Source organism: Microtus oregoni, unplaced genomic scaffold (assembly GCF_018167655.1).
Source record: "Microtus oregoni isolate MIOR12 unplaced genomic scaffold, Mior012 000014F_ref0000157, whole genome shotgun sequence".
Classification (NCBI taxonomy): domain Eukaryota; kingdom Metazoa; phylum Chordata; class Mammalia; order Rodentia; family Cricetidae; genus Microtus; species Microtus oregoni.
In genome coordinates this window covers 21,585,945-21,602,642 of record NW_024543073.1, presented here as the reverse complement: position 1 = coordinate 21,602,642, position 16,698 = coordinate 21,585,945, and the positions used below count along the sequence as shown (strand labels likewise).

The 16,698-nt window shown below is 44.1% G+C and overlaps 1 protein-coding gene across 1 annotated transcript in view; it reads right to left on the bottom strand.

Annotated features, from left to right (window-relative positions):
• The window catches only part of Scamp1 (secretory carrier membrane protein 1), an 89,299-nt gene that overhangs the window by 4,510 nt on the left and 68,091 nt on the right, over positions 1-16,698 (bottom strand). Inside the window, exons 7-8 of the mRNA XM_041663390.1 lie at positions 6,848-6,949; positions 4,322-4,439 (exon numbers count right to left, since the gene is read on the bottom strand). Coding sequence (XP_041519324.1) covers positions 4,322-4,439; positions 6,848-6,949 — 220 coding nt within the window. The remainder of the gene's footprint in view (positions 1-4,321; positions 4,440-6,847; positions 6,950-16,698) is intronic.

Here is a 16,698-nt window from a genome sequence, read left to right as displayed (position 1 = left end):
GTCTGCATGTATGCCTGCAGGCCAGAAGAGGGTGCCAGATCTCATTACAGGTGGTTGTGAGCCGCCATGTGGGTGCTGGGAATTGAACTCAGGACCTCTGGAAGAGCATTCAGTGCTCTTAACTGCTAAGTCATCTTTCCAGCCCCGGTTTTATGTTTTGTTTTGTTTTTGTTTTTCAAGACAGGGTTTCTCTGTAGCTTTGGAGCCTGTCCTGGAACTCGCTCTGTAGACCAGGCTGGCCTCAAAATCACAGAGATCCGCCTGCCTCTGCCTCCCAAGTGCTGAGATTAAAGGCGTGCGTCACCACCTCCCGGACCTAGATGGTCTTTATCTGACTAGACCACAGAAAGGCAGGGAATAGGGCTGGGAAGAGGGCAGTTCTGAGTGCTCACTGCTCTTTCAAAGAACCAGAGTTGGGTTCCCAGCACCCATGCTGGACAGCTGCAGAGGACCTGATGCCTGCCACTGGCCTCTACAAGCAACCCCTACCCCACACACACAGTTTTGTTTTTTTTTAAGTAGGCAACAAGGACAGAGTCAAGCTTCCTCTAAGAAAGGAGATCTGGCCTGTGACATGGGGCTATGGCTCCCTTCTGCAGCTCCAGCCTGCCCCTCTCAGGGCTAGTTAATTTTTACTGTCAACTTCCCACAACCTGGGAAGAGGTTTAAACCTCAATGGAAAAATCGCCAAGATCAGACTGGCCTGTAGCCACAGCTGTAAGATACTATGTTGACTGATGATTGATACAGAGTAGGCCCAGCCCACTGTGGGTGGTACTGTCCCTAGGCAGGTGGCTCTGGGTTATGAGAAATCTAGCTCATGACCCAGAAAACAGCACTCCTCTGTGGCAGTGCTTCTCCCGCTTCTAATAATTATGCGACCCTTTAATACAGTTTCTCATGCTGTGGTGACCCCAACCATAACGTCATTTCATTACTGCTTCATAATTATAATTTTGCTACTTTATGAACTGCAATGCAAATATCTGATATGCAAGATGTCTGATATGAGACTCCAAAGGGGTCTCGACCCACGGGCTGAGAATTGCTGCTCTGTGGTTTCTGCTTAAGTCCCTGCCCAAATTTCCCTCAGTGGTGGACTGTGATCTGGAAATGCAAGCTGAAATAAGCCCCTTGTTCCCTCCATGGTGCTTATTGTGGCAATGAAAAAGCAAACTCAAACCCCTTCTAAGAATTTGTCCTACACATGTGGACTCACTTCAGCAACCTTCACGACTAAACATGCCAATTACTTGCCATTAGTCTCCTCATTCTGCTATGTTTCTCTGATGGACTAAACAAAATAAAAAAACAAACAACCAAAAAAAGTAAACCCTAAATCACTCTCAATATTAAAGAGTCAAGATTAAAAAATAAAAACTATATTAATTGTGGAGGATTCTTGCAGCTTACACTCATTTTATCCTCATACCAAAAATGTGAAAGTCATTATTCCCATTTCTTCTTTCATCCAAAAAGTATCTGCATGCCCATCACACACTAATTACACCTGTTACTGTTCAAGGCGAGGATACAGATAAAGCACACAGGTTCCTGGTGCGAGCAAAGACACTGAACCAGGAGGTTAGAGAACCTGTTTGGGGCATAGCGGTAAGGCAGAGCATTCATTTCCAGATGAGTTGCATGTGCAAAGCCAGGTCCCTGGCCCTCTTATTTGGTGAGGCTTCCCAAATTGGACATCATGTGAACCACAGAGCCTAGTACTGGCATACACCCTAAGTCCATGAGATCCTACAGAGAACAATAAAAGCCCTAAGCTCCACAGAAAACAAAGAACTGCCCCCAGACACATGGAGGTAACAAGAAAGATTGAGCAGGAGGGTCTGAGCAAAGGCTTGAAAAGCACTGCTAGGCCTCAAGCGGCAGAAAGGTGAACACGCGTTACTGTGTGACGTTTCTCTTTTGGCCCTCCACCCAGCTCCCAAATAAATCCCACACAGTGGCTTGTTCTTAGTTATGGATGCCCAGCCTTAGCTTGTTTCTAGCCAGCTTTCCTTATCTTAAATTAGCCCATCTACCCTTTACCTCTGGGCTTTTATCTTTCTTACTTTTGTATATCTTACCTTCCTTCTTTCGCTGTGACTGATGGGTGGCTGACCCTGACGTCCTCTTCTCCTTGCTCTATCATTGCTTGCTCCTTGGTCTTCTCAGTCTAGGGGCTCCTTCTATTTATCCTCTCTGCCTGCTAGCCCCGCCTATCCTTGCTCCTGCCTCGCTATTGGCCGTTCATCTCTATTAGGATCAGGTGTTTTAGACAAGCAAAGACCCACAGCTTCAGAGTTAAACAAATGCAGCATAAACAAAAGTCACACACGTGAAAATAACATTCCCCAACAAAGCACAGCATAGCAAACTGAGAGGAAATAACAGGCAGAACAACCTGAAGAGAATACAAGCCCTTCCCACCCGGTCCACTCCTCAGCCCCGGTCCACACAAGCATTCTGCAAATGGCAGGTTGTGGCCCCGCGGCTGCTGCTGCTGTCATTAGATTCATGCGGAAGTCAGGAGGAGCGGGTGGACTATACAAACTGTCCAGACCGTCAGAGGTTAGGAGTGAAAGTAAAGACAGAAAAAACAAACAACAGCAAAAAAACATGTCGTTGTTCTGAAAAGGTAACCGAAAGTGCAATAAAAGACAAGACACCTTCTGAAGCCATGGAAACAGACAGCCGACAAGACACCTTCTGAAGCCATGGAAACTGCCTAAAGCTCCTTCCCTGTCTCAGGCCCAGGTGTATGTTCTAAGAGCGTCTTTATAAACAGCTTCATTGATACAAAATGGATACGCTATCATGTACCCCTGTAAACTGTGAAATGTGTTGAAGATGGAAAGGATGACAGCGATGAAATGCCTAAGAACAAATCAGCAGAGTATTCACAACCGACCTTCACTGGCCTGACAGAGAAACAGGAAGCGCTTAGCCCCAGCAGGACCTGACCACAGAGGCCTGGGAAGACTCTTGTGTGACAGAGACCACAGTGGTGCAGGATGGAAATAAAAAGGCTAGAGGACTTAGGACTGCACAGAGCCAAGTTTCAGTGGTCCCTGTGTGTGGTTCTAAGAGAAAAAGCAGCAGCAAAACCAGGAACTAGGACGGAGGGGATGAGCCAAGCCCAAACAGGCTCCTGGGAGAGTGGGAGCCAAGCAGGCAAGAAGCAGACGTCAAGTGCAAAAGCACTCTTCAGTAGACTGACCAAAGCAGTTCTTTTTCTTTTCCTTCCTTTTTTTTTTTTTTTTTTTTTTTTTTGTTGTTCAAGACAGGGCTTCTCTCTGTGGCCTTGGCTGTCCTGGAACTACCTCTGTAGACCAGGCTAGCCTTGAACTCATAGAGATCTGCCTGCCTCTGCCTCCCTGGTGCTGGGATTAAAGGGTACTGCCTCGCCCAAAGTTATTTCAATAAGTATTACCTGTACATGTTCTGAAACTACCAGGCACTATAAAGAAAATGGTGAAAGAAATCTAAGGTTTTTACCCTCTCTGAGGAGTAGGTGGGGGGTTGAGGGGGGAAGGTGTGGGGGACAGGGAAGAGGGAAGGTGTGGGAACTGGGATTGATATGTAAAATTTCAATTAAATAATAATTTTAAAAAGATAAAAAGAAAGAAATCTAAGGATTAAATAATGTAGTGCCTTTAAATTTTAAATATGGACAAAATATCTACTTGGTACAATAATTTTATTCATATTTATTCATCAAGCTAATAAGCTTCATATTTAAAAGAGGCCCATAAAGTCCCCATTTTACAACTGAACTGAGGCTTTTCTTAATGATGAAGCTTCCATTGACCACATTTAAAAGTGCACACCCAGGAGCTTCATCTGCAATGCTGGGCACCATCGAGGTTTCTGAGTTCTGAATACTGCATGCATATTCAGATGGATGGGACTCAAGTCTAAATGTGAAGCTCATTTTTAATACATACTATATATATATATATATATATATATATATATATATATATATATATATATATACCTCTGTGTAGTTTATACAATATTTTAATGTGTTTGCCTTCTGTAACTATAATTTCTCCTGTAAGGTCAGGTAGGGAGTTTTCCTAATATAGAAAATTCAAAAAAAAAAAAAAAAGTCCATGCTCAAAAAGTTTCTTATTGTTGAGTATTTTGGGTTCTGAATTTTCAGATCAGGGATGTTTTCACTTTTTATGTGAATCTTAAAATATGATAAATGTTTAAATGTGTTTATATATAACCATAAATCCTAATCTCTGGAGAGCAAGCCTGCAGAAGCCCGGAAGTGAGCGGGGTTCCCCTGGTCCAGAGACCAGGCTCCACTCACCTTCTTAAACATGACGAGTGAGATGACCGCGGAGGCTGTGAACAGAGCCGCGATGATTATCATCATGATTCCAACCGGGATGTTCTTGTTGAGCCCAGTAAGGGAAGAAATCCAACCGCTATGGAACAGGAAAATGAGATTAGGGAAATGAGTTAATGTGCCTCTCAAAACAACAACAGGGACACAGGGCAACTTTCACGGGATCATTTTCTCGGGCTCCCGTAGGACGCTGCTTATTCCACAGATAAGGGACGACCTCAGACCTTCAGGGCCAGGTCACACAACTGAGAAGTATCAACCTGGACTCAACGCAAACCACACTCCTGAGCCCCGAGAGGGAAGTGAAGGCCAAATTGCTTACAACTGCTGGAGCGAATATAAAACAGCAATCCACTCTAGAAAGTTTGTTAATTTCTTTTAAAAACTTAATACATGATTTCTAAATGAATTAACAAATTATAAATATAGTGTTAATCACAGAAATGAAACTATGTGCCCATGAAAGCCTGGCACCAAATGCTCATGGTGGTTTTATTTCGAATAGCTTCCAAACAGAAACAAATTAGGCATCCTTCAACTGATAGGTGGTTGCGCAAACTGTGGTATATCCATATCATGGAATATTGCTCAAGAATAAAAAAGATGGTGTTTGAGGGACAGCTCAGTGATCAAGAGCACTGGTTTTTCTTCCAGAGGGCCTGGGATCAATTCCCAGCACTTTCATGGGAGCTCACTTCTGTTAACTCCAATCTCAAGAGTCTGATGCCCTCTTCTGGCCTCCAGGGGCATTGCATGCACCACATGATGCAGACTCAGGCAAACAAACATTCACACATAAAATTTTAAAATACATAAAATCTTAAAAATAAAGAATTAAAATAAGGGCTACATGTAGCTGAGGGGGAAGCCAGTATTTATAGACCACATGATTCCGTTTATATAACCATCTTACAATGGCAGAATAATAGAAGTGACAAATAGCTTAGTAGAAGCCCAGGGTGAAAGAGTGGGGACAGGAGAGCACTAAGTGTGGCCATGCAAAGAGCAACACGAATCTCTCAGTGACGAAAATGTTCTGTCAGTGTCAAGGTCCTTGTTTTTATATTTTACTGTATTTATACTATTGGGGACAATGGGTGAAGGATGCCTGGGAACTCTCTACAGTCTTAACAGGACTATCTACAATTACCTTCATTTTACTTAAAAATACCCAAATTATGTAAAGTACAGCTGAAAACAGTATTTGTCCCCATTAGTGGACTCTGTGGTATGTAGGCACAGACTGCTACATTCAACTTTACATCCCTTCCTATGTTTATATTAAGAAGCTGGTAAAATCATTTCAACTTCTAAAGAATTGTGTGTGTGTGTGTGCATGTATGTATGCATTTATGTATACATACACCATTATAGCGGTGCATTTTTAAAATATTTAAAGCATTTCCTCTCTTTTACATGCCAGACTAACCACTATCTAAAATAATAATAAAAATAGCTTTCTCAAGAACTAAGTTAACAACCAGTTCCAGTCTCTGTTAGCATCTGCCAGGAGCGCAGCCACTGCCACCAGAGGCAGGGCACTAATCCAAGTGCTCACATACCCTAGTTCTATGCTCACTGCAACTCCAGTTAATGGACACATGGTAAACAGCAGTACCCTGGGTGCCTGTGCGTGCCTGTGCATGCAGAAGCTGGAAGGAAGTCAGCTCACACAAGGAAAGACTGGAGAGGCGAAGATTCTAAAGACACACCCTCTTCTACCCACCATCTCACACGGGATGTTCCCTCCATGGAGAAAGAAAACTACATAGGTCTGTATTACCTTCTAGTCCAAACCCCAGATGTCTTCTACTTCCTGAGGGAGCATCTACCATGGTGAGAATGATTTCACTGTTGGACAGTGTGTGTGCCTGCACATACACTCACTCTCAAGCATGTCCAAACACAAGTATCCGTGTGCACAGATGTGTGTAAAACAATGCTTTATACTTAACTTGGACACTTTTCCTTTAAATTCTTTTTCTTGTTTTTTGTTTTGTTTTTTTCGAGACAGGGTTTCTCTGTAGCTTTGGAGCCTGTCCTGGAACTAGCTCTTGTAGACCAGGCTGGCCTCGAACTCACAAAGATTCACCTGCCTCTGCATCCCGAGTGCTGGGATTAAAGGCGTGTGCCACCACTGCCTGGCTCTTCTGATTCTTGGAGTGCTTCTCTCCAGTACTAATCCTGTTGCTTCTCTCTGATCTCTTTGGTCTCCTCTACACACCTCCTTCCAGTGCACACTGTGCACACATTGTATTTAAAACAGATACCAAATGTGACGATGTTTTAAAATGGGAACACAATCTTTGAAGAGAATAGCTTTTCTAAAATTATGTTTTAGAATGTTTTCAAATTGATTTTTTTAAAGTACTTTAGTTTTTCTGTGTTTGCTTTGGCCAATCTGATTTTTCTATGTTTAACTCACTAGGACACCAAATTTGTTACACAAATTTTAAATTAGCAACTGCACAGTAGTAAATAACTCACCAGTTTCCCCAGTTATGAAATCCTGCGGCCTGGAGCACATGGACAGCAAACTGACAAATATACACGAAGAAGAAGACAAAGAACCTGAAGGAACTGTCACTCCTTTAAAAGAGAAGGGGAGAACGTCACTCTTCATATCACCTTCCTGTCCACAGCAGACTAACACCTAACCTTAAGGGGGCAAGCACGTGAAGACCCGCGGCGGCACGGCCGTCCGCACCAGTCTGCAGACAGCCATCCCTGCCCTGTGAAGACCCGCGGCGGCACATCCATCTGTCCGCACCAGTCTGCAGACAGCCATCACTAACCCCAGTTCACTGTTCAACTTCCAGCTGCAACAGAATTCATCTTGAGAGAAAGTTCAGTTTTCCATTTTTAAGAAATGTTTCCATTGGTTGCTGTGTGTATGTCTATGCACCATGTGCGTGCAGTGTCCTTGGAAGCCAGGAGAGAGGACCATATCCCCTGGGACTCAAGTAACAAATGGTTGAGTTACCATTTGGGAGGTAGCAATCAAACCTGGGCCCTGTGAAGATCAGTGCTCTTAGCTAGTGAACCATCTCTTTCAGGACCCAGTTTTCCTTTTTTAATGAACTACTTTGTAGGATTATCACAACTACTTAAAATGTATGTGTGTTTTTGGACTTTTCCCTTTGACACCGAGAACTTACCTTAAGCTTACTCTCCTCTCCTCCCTCCCTCCCTCAGCCTAGTTTCCTGCCATCCTGGCTTGCTGCTTTGAGAATGTGTAACAAATGGGACACAGCCCATACTGTCTTGTCCTGCTCCTTCAGCAGCTGGTCAGTCGCCTGTGTGTGGGTCTCCAGCTCCTCCACGGCTGAGTGCTGTTTGCTGCTGGTGGGCAGGGTGCTGCTCCTGGCGTTTGCTACTCTAAGTCACGCTGCTGGGACTCTTCCTAAGGACAGACTTCTTTTTAAGGTAGGTAAATACCTATCAGTGGAACGGCTAGTGTATGTATATACATGTAAGTGTTTGAGAGATGCTCAACTGTTTATAAAGTTGCTTATTTTACACTCCTACTGACAGCAGGTCCTCTGCATGACACTTGCCGTGCTCATGTTTACAGTCCTAGCCTTTCTAATTAACACATGTGGCTGGGCCAGTTATCTCACTGTTAACTGGACTGGGCTGATGGATATCCAGTTATCTTACTGTTAACTGGACTGGGCTGATGGACATCCAGTTATCTTACTGTTAACTGGACTGGGCTGATGGACATCCAGTTATCTTACTGTTAACTGGACTGGGCTGATGGACATCCAGTTATCTTACTGTTAACTGGACTGGGCTGATGGACATCCAGTTATCTTACTGTTAACTGCACTGGGCTGATGGACATCCAGTTATCTTACTGTTAACTGGACTGGGCTGATGGACATCCAGAAGAGATTACTAAGGCAGACTTCTGAGGCATTTCTAAAGAAATCAGATCATAAGGGCTCTGACCTAATGAATAGTTTACGCCAATGCTGGATTAAAAATCTGAGTGGACTGTTGGAGTATGGCAGACTGTGGGGGTGAGGCGTGGCTGGAGGAAGTAGGTCACTGGGGCACAGCGAAGGACTTAGCCTGCCTTTCCTGTTTCTGCTCCCCTCTGCTTCCTGGCTCCCTCACACCCACCATCATGAACCTGAGCTGCTGGAACCACAAGCACAATGACCCTTTCACTTCAGCCGCCGCCTGGCACTCTGTCATAGCAACAAGAAAGCTAACACTGGTGTCTCACTTCACACTCTGAGCCGGAATGCCATTCAGAGACTTGTTGTTTTACCCACAGAACTTCATTTAACTGTTAAAATCTTCATCTGGTGTTTTAACTAGATTTACCCTCTTCTTCTTGAATTTTGAGAGTTTTATATATATATACACACACACACATTCTGGATAGATAAGCCCTTACTTCAATAGATGCTTGGCAAAGATCTTACAGTCTGGGGCTTGTCTTTCCAATCTGTGCATATCTGTGTATAAAAGCAAGTGTGTTCAGAGCATCATAAGCGTGTCTTCTCAATCTGCAGATGTATGTATATGAACACACGTGCTTTCAAGCATCCTAACAGTGTCGTTCCTATCTGTGCATATATGTATATGGAAGATGTGTGTGTTTGGGGCATCTTAAGAGTGCCCTCTGGGCAAGCTTCTGTAAAGCAAAGGACACTGTCACTAAGACAAAAAGGCAACCTACTGACTGGGAGAAGATCTTCACCAACCCCGCAACAGACAAAGGTCTGATCTCCAAAATATATAGAGATCTCAAGAAACTAGACTTTAAAATGCTAATTAACCCAATTAAAAAATGGGGCACTGAACTGAACAGAGAATTCTCAGCAGAAGAAGTTCAAATGGCCAAAAGACACTTAAGGTCATGCTCAACCTCCTTAGCAATCAGGGAAATGCAAATCAAAACAACTTTGAGATATCATCTTACACCTGTCAGAATTGCTAAAGTCAAAAACACCAATGATAGCCTTTGCTGGAGAGGCTGTGGAGGAAGGGGTACCCTCATCCACTGCTGGTGGGAATGCAATCTTGTGCAACCACTGTGGAAGTCAGTGTTTCGGTTTCTCAGGAAATTCGGGATCAACCTACCCCTGGACCCAGCAATACCACTCTTGGGAATATACCCAAGAGATGCCCGATCATATGACAAAAGCATTTGTTCATCTATGTTCATAGCAGTATTATTTGTAATAGCCAGAACCTGGAAACAACCTAGATGCCCTTCAATGGAAAAATGGATGAAGAAAGTATGGAATATATACACATTAGAGTACTACGCTGCGGTAAAAAACAATGACTTCTCGAATTTTGCATGCAAATGGATGGAAATAGAAAACACTATCCTGAGTGAGGTATCCCAGACCCAAAAAGATGAACATGGGATGTACTCACTCATAATTGGTTTCTAACCATAAATAAGGGTCACGGAGACTACAATTGGTGAACCTAAAGAAGCTAAATAAGAAGGTGAACCCAAGGAAAAACATATAGTTATCCTCTTGGCTATGGGAAGTAGACAAAATAGCTGGGGAGAAAATTGGGATCTTGGGGGTGGGGTGGGATGAGGGTAAGGGGAGATGGGGAGAGAAAAGTGAGAAGGGAAGGAGGGGGGGGAACTTGGGGAAACAGGAGGTTGGGATAAAGGAAGGTTGAACAGGGGAGCACGGAAACACAATTCTTAGTTAAGGGATCCGCCTTAGGGTTGGCAAGAGACTTGACCATAGAGTGGCTCCCAGGAGCCCAGGGTGATGTCCCCAGATAGTCCCTTGGGCAGCTGAGGATAGGGAACCTGAAATGACCCTATCCTAGAGCAATACTGATGAATATCTTGTATATCACCATAGAACCTTCATCTGGTGATGGATGGAGATAGAGACAGAGACCCACACTGGAGCACTGGACTGAGCTCCCAAGGTCCCAGTGAGGAGCGGAAGGAGGGAGAAGATGAGCAAGGAAGTCAGGACCACGAGGGGTGCACCCACCCACTGAGACAATGGGGCTGATCTAATGGGAGCTCACCAAGGCCAGCTGGACTGTGACTGAAAAAGCATGGGATAAAACCGGACTCTCTGAACATGGCGAACAATGAGGGCTGATGAGAAGCCAGGGACAATGGCACAGGGTTTTGATCCTACTTCATGGACTGGCTTTGTGGGAGCCTAGCCAGTTTGGATGTTCACCTTCCTAGACATGGACGGAGGGGGGCGGACCTAGGACTGTCCACAGGCAGGGAACCCTGACTGCTCTTTGGACTGGAGAGGGAGGAGGAGAGGAGTTTGGGGGGAGGGGGAGAAGGGTGGGAGGAGGGGGCGGGAAATGGGAGGTTGGGAGGAGGCGGATACTTTTTTTTTCCTTTTCTCAATAAAAAAAATTAATAAAAAAAAAGAGTGCCCTCTGGGAAAACATTTGTTTTTTTTTATGAATTCTAGTTTGTATATTTAATTTTATTTTAGTATTGAATTAAAACAAACAAACCACTTCACCAAAGTCAAAAATATGAAGACCTTCTCTATCTCCTCCATTAAGTTCCTTAGCTTGCAGCTCTGTACCTGTGCCCAAGCTCTATGAACTAACTTTCTGTATAAGGTATAGGACAGCCAAGTGTCCCAGCAGGGGCTCCTAAACAGCCTGTCTGAGCCGCACTGCCTTCATATCTTTCTCAAACATCAGATGCCTGGTCACTGCCCTTGTAGAGGCTTAGTTCCCATCACTCACCTGATAGCTCACAACCATGCACGATTCCAGTTCCGAGGGAACCAATGCTCTCCTCTGGCCTCTGCTAGCAGTGCAAGCACATGGTACACATACATACATACATACACATACCCATAAATAAAAGTAAATAACTTGATATTCTTAAATTCATTTTTATGGGGCTGGAGAGATGGCTCAGAGGTTAAGACCACTGGCTCTTTTTTCAGAGGTCATGAGTTCAGTTCCAACACCCACATGGTGGCTCACAGCCATCTATAGTGGAATGTGAGGTTCTCTTCTGGCATAAAGTGTACATACAGATGGAACACTCAAATATATAAATAAATCATAAAAAAATATTTTTAATTTTTTTTTACATATGGTAGGGTTCATTTTAATTTGAAGGCTGTTGGTTTGTTTATGCTACAGGAGCATGGACGGCACAAAACTATCACGCTATGGTTACACAACTTCCTCGGGAGTCTAACCAGGATGCATCTGCTGTCTGTATCAGTTGGCCAACTTTATTGTTCCTGTGTAGACTTGCTTCCAATATTCTAAGGCTTTGATATTTCCATCCATCCCTAGAAGAACCACGTCATATTTCTGGAAAACAGCCTGCTGGGATTTTGATTGGGGTTATGTTGCAGCCCTGCAGAATCAGTCTGAGAAAGTTCACACCTAGTAATGGTGAGTCTTCTAATCCATCTACAGAAATGATTATGGATCTATAAATAGAGGTTAGCTTCTTTTCAGATCTGGACACCTTTTGTTTCTTTTCCTTACCTCACTCTACCATGAGAACTCCTCACACAATTCTCAACAGGAGTGTGGAGAACGGACGTCTTACCACATCCTGAGCCCAGACAGGAAGCTCTCAGCTCCGGCACAGCAAGGCTGTAGCACTGGGAGCTACAGTTTCCAGCTCTACACTTCCTTTCTGCTTGAAGAAGACTCTCCTCCATTCCAAGCTAATTCACTATTTCTAACATAAAGAGACATTGAATTTTGTCAAGCGTTTTTACTATACTAGTTAAGATGGTCACACTAATATTAAATTTACATTAAAATGTGGTGAACTACCCCTAACTTCCTAACAGAAGCCGACCCTTTAAGTTGGGTGCTGTGGCACATACCTGAAAACTCAGGAGGCTGAGGCAAGAGGATGTCAAATTCAAGGCCAGCCCGGGGCCACATAGTTGAGTCTCTCACAAAAAGGCAAATGTGCACATTTGGAGGAAACTGTTCATTTGCCAGCGTTTCTAAGTTTACCACAGTTCTGCTCACAGTCACTCTCCAAGGCCCGTATCATCTGATTTGCTAAAACTCAGCCCCAAATGTTCAACAGAAAGGAAAATCATTGATGGGAGTAAATCCCTTCAACTCCTACAGTCCCACCTCCTCCACAGGATCCACCAGCCTCCCACCTGCCTCTGGAAAGATAGTATCTGTCCTCTGGAGATGAAGCACCCTGCATCCTCAGCCCACCCACCTCAGTCCTACTTCTCCTCTGCCCTGATGAGTCTTCCTCCTGCAGCAAGTTTTTCCCGTGTGTATACACACATATCCCACATTCTTCTTGTACATTCCTCAGAAAGAATGCTTCAGGTTTGTGTTTTCTCTTCTGCCACAGGGGCTGATTTAATGGCTGCTGGCATTCTCAGTGATAAGTCTCAAGACAAGGGGCTGAGCAAGGCCTTAACACTCAAAGAAATGAGAATTCCTGTTTTCAACCCTGGCTTCAGAACCTCAGCTTGTTCAGAATGCTGGGAAGATCTGGGTGGGCCACGTGCTTCAGGAAGACTCTGAAGTCATTTCCCGTCTTCCGTTCTACCTGCATCGCCTTGCGGCTGCAGCTCATACTTCAGTCAGTCCGGGGAGTCTCTAAGGACACTCCCTGAGAAGTCACACAGTTTGGCCTCTACTTTTTCCATTGCTAACTTGAGTTTCAGTTTCCATAAGATCAGTTACTGCTCCCATGCCCATAGCTGGTTTCCTTGTTACTTGTTCTACAGATGAAGTGAGGGCCTAGTAGGTCGACCCTGTGGGTTTCTACCTGACCTCCCAACAGAAATAAATATGTCCTCTCTCACATGTGTGATCACACACAGAGTACAAGGCACTAGTCCTTGATATTCTTAAGGCTCTCCAATCTTCTTAAAGTCATTTAGACCAGTGTTGTCAACACATCCCTTCAGATTAGAGGCTCAGAGCTTCTGTGTGTTTCTACCTTATTACGATGTTGCTATTGTCCAGGGGTCCAAGTACTTCAGAGACCCCCCAAACTTATACTGGAATATTTACTAGTGCTGTTTATCTCTTGAATAATTGTATAAATAATGTATTTGGTGTTATTGCAAAGTTCTAAGCCAGCTGGAGGGCAGACTGGATCGTGCTGCTCCAGTGGGCAGCATGCTGGCCAGAAAAAAAGAGGACTGTGTTAGGACTTCTTGGCAGAGCATACATTAGGGCATGTCAGTAACAAGATAGCTTATAGGTTAGAGCAGCTGGAGCAGAGGGTGGGGATACACCAGCAGTCTTCTAGTCCATCCTCCATGGGGAAATGCATTAGCCACAGCACAGTACTGGGACATTTTCCTGTGACAGATAGCTCTCAAACCTTAGAAGATCATATTGGGTCCTGTCCTGTAAAGAAGTTTTACAACAGAGGAAATGGAATATAGGAAACAAATGAATAGGAAACTAAGAAGCAGTCTAAGCCAGAGACAAGGCAGAGATTAAGCGAATACCACGGTGGCAGCCAGGAGCAATGAGTGCTTTAAAAAGGATCTGTAAACTGGTGGTGATGGCTCATGCTTTTAATCCCGGCACATAGGAGGCAGTAGCAGACAGATCTCATGAGTTCAAGGATAGCCTAGTCTACAAAGATTCCAGGACAGCCAGAGCTGTTAACAGGGGAAAAAAAAATCTGTTCTCAAAAGCCCAACAAGCAAACAAGCAAAAAAGGATCTTCAAACTCAGAAGCAGGAAAAAAAATAAGGGCAGAAATTTGGCTTAGAAATTCAAAGATTTCTTGTGATTTAAGAGTTGTGTAGAAGGGGCTGGAAAGATGGTTTAGCAGTTGAGAGCACTGGCTGCTGTTCCAGAGAACCCGGGCTCAATTCACAGCACCTACAGGGCAGGCAGCTCACAACTGTCTGTAATTCAGCTCCAAGTGATCTGACACCTCACACAGACACAATACTGTCAAAACACCAATGCACATAAAGTAAAAAATAAATCGTTTAAAAAAAGTTATGTAAGGAAGGAAGAGGTGTGTGTAAGAAGCCAGTGAAAAGTGCGAGGTAGAGGAGCGGAGGGAAGGAGGGAGCGGAAGGGAGAGGTGTGGTACTGAGCAGCAAACAGAACAACGAGGCAGTCCTGCTACACGGCGTCCATACTGCAGGTCCTGCTTGACCATCGATGTGCTTTTCAGTCTGTACTTTAAACTAGTTAGAGTCTCTGTAAAGTTATGTACTAGTTGAAAGTCGTATAATGGTGCATGACAACTCTGCAAAACAGTCGTCTCCTGGCCTCGTCACAGCTCCGTACAGCTGCAGTCCCAGACATCACCAAACTTTGCTGGGGTCCCTTTGGCGACCACACCCTGCCTAGCTTACCCAGCTGCTTCCTAACATTGCCGGATTGGTGACGAGAGCTACCATCCCAGTAAATGGAGACCCGGCTTTCAAGTCTTCCCGGTTCCTGCCTCCACCCCAACAGTCTAGTCCACATAACCTTGGAGCTAACAGTAGTACAGCTCACTGATTAGGCCTGTGAGTTCCTGAATAGGACCTATTATTCCCAGCTGAGGCACAGTGATATGCTGCTGTTAATGGGGTTCCTGGAGGTTCCTGAACAGGATACACAATTCACAGCTATTTCCTGTGTTCCATTATTCCATTTCTCTTTCCCTGCAGTTAGAAATTACCTTTTATTGATAGTTTTTATACATATTTATCAATACTTGACCACTAATTCTCTCCTTAAAGTATATAAAATCTTTTTAACCTATTCAAATTAAGTCTGCCAACTTTATCCCCAAGGAACTTTCTCTTAAAACCTAACCAGCTGTCTCAGGGTTTCTACCGCTGTGAAGAGACACCACGACCACAGCAACTCCTATAGGGTAAACATTTGATTGGGATGTTCACAGGTTCAGAGGTTCCGTCCATTACATCATGGTGGGGAGCATGGTGGCGTGCAGGCGACAGGGTGCCAGCTGCATCTTGATCAGAAGTAGACTATGACACTGAGCAAAGCCTAAGCAAAAGAGACCCCAAAGCCCGCCCCACAGGGACACGCTTCCTTCAACACGGCCACACCTCCCACTAGTGCCACTCCCGATGAGCTTTTGGGGGCAGTTACAGTAAAACTAACACACCAACTTCTATTTGAACTTTGGAGCCGGGATGCAGGACATGAATGCACTGCTCCGCTGTATCCTGTACTGTATCCACTCTGGTATCCTGTACTGTTATTCAAAACTCATGTCATCCCAATGGTTTGAAAATAAGTGCAGGAAGTTTTCTACTTTATAGAAGAAAAAAAAAAGGATAAAAAAAGAGAGGAAAAAATGATTTTTCTCTTATGTTTTATTTAAAAGATTATAAACAAAGCAGAAAAAATAATCAAAGATTGATAGAATTAACTTTCTCAGAACCTAAGGACCTAAGACTACACCTGGGCAGTGCATTTCAAGTAAGATGCTTCATGAACATGAGCTCCTATTGCATCCCCTAAAGAGACTAACGTGGCCAAAGGGGGAAGAGGGAGAATGGAAAGTTGGTTTCACTCTAAAGGCAGTTATGGCCAGTTGAGAATAAAGGGGAGATAATCACATGACCATGTCAACAGACACAGAAACGCATATAGAAAGCCATTCCTGATAAAAAATAGAGCAGAGTCCTCAAACCAACAATGGGTATCTACAAAAGAAGTCTGCAGCGTACTTCATAGCTGATGCTGAGTCCTTCCCCGATACCTGAGACAAGACATGCCACCACCCCACCTTCACCTTCACTATCCCAGAAACTGCAGCCAGTTACTACGGCAACAGGAAGAAAGAAGCAAGACAGATGGTTAAAGATAACCCATTTGGAGGAAATGAGAGAAAATATATTGCACAGGGTAATCGGAACTCTGGGTTCAGAGATGCTGCTACTGACTCCATCCCCACAAGCAGCTGGGTGAAGGTATGTACCATCTGCCCTGACCCAGTGTCACAAGGGGCCCCACAGAAAAGAATGGCTTCATGGTCACATCACAAGGTGTACTAGGCACTTAGACTCTACAATGAAGGAGTTTGCCTAGCTTCATTAACTAGCTATTGGAAAATTAAGCTAAGGAACATTTTCCCCAATATCAGTTAACACCTCACAGAACATTCATCTAGAAAGCACATTACCTATTATATGTAAATAGTGATTAATACTATATAAAATAGTATTCTTCATTTTATAGCCTAAATAGGCTTTTAAATGCCACTATCTTTGGAAAAACTAAAGATGAATATACACAGAAAGGATTACCACACCGCTGAGTGTTTCATATGTGCTCATATGAAAGGCTGTGACCACCAGCTATAATTCATAACAACCGAGCCATGTGGGAGAGAGGAATGAACACCCAAGGTT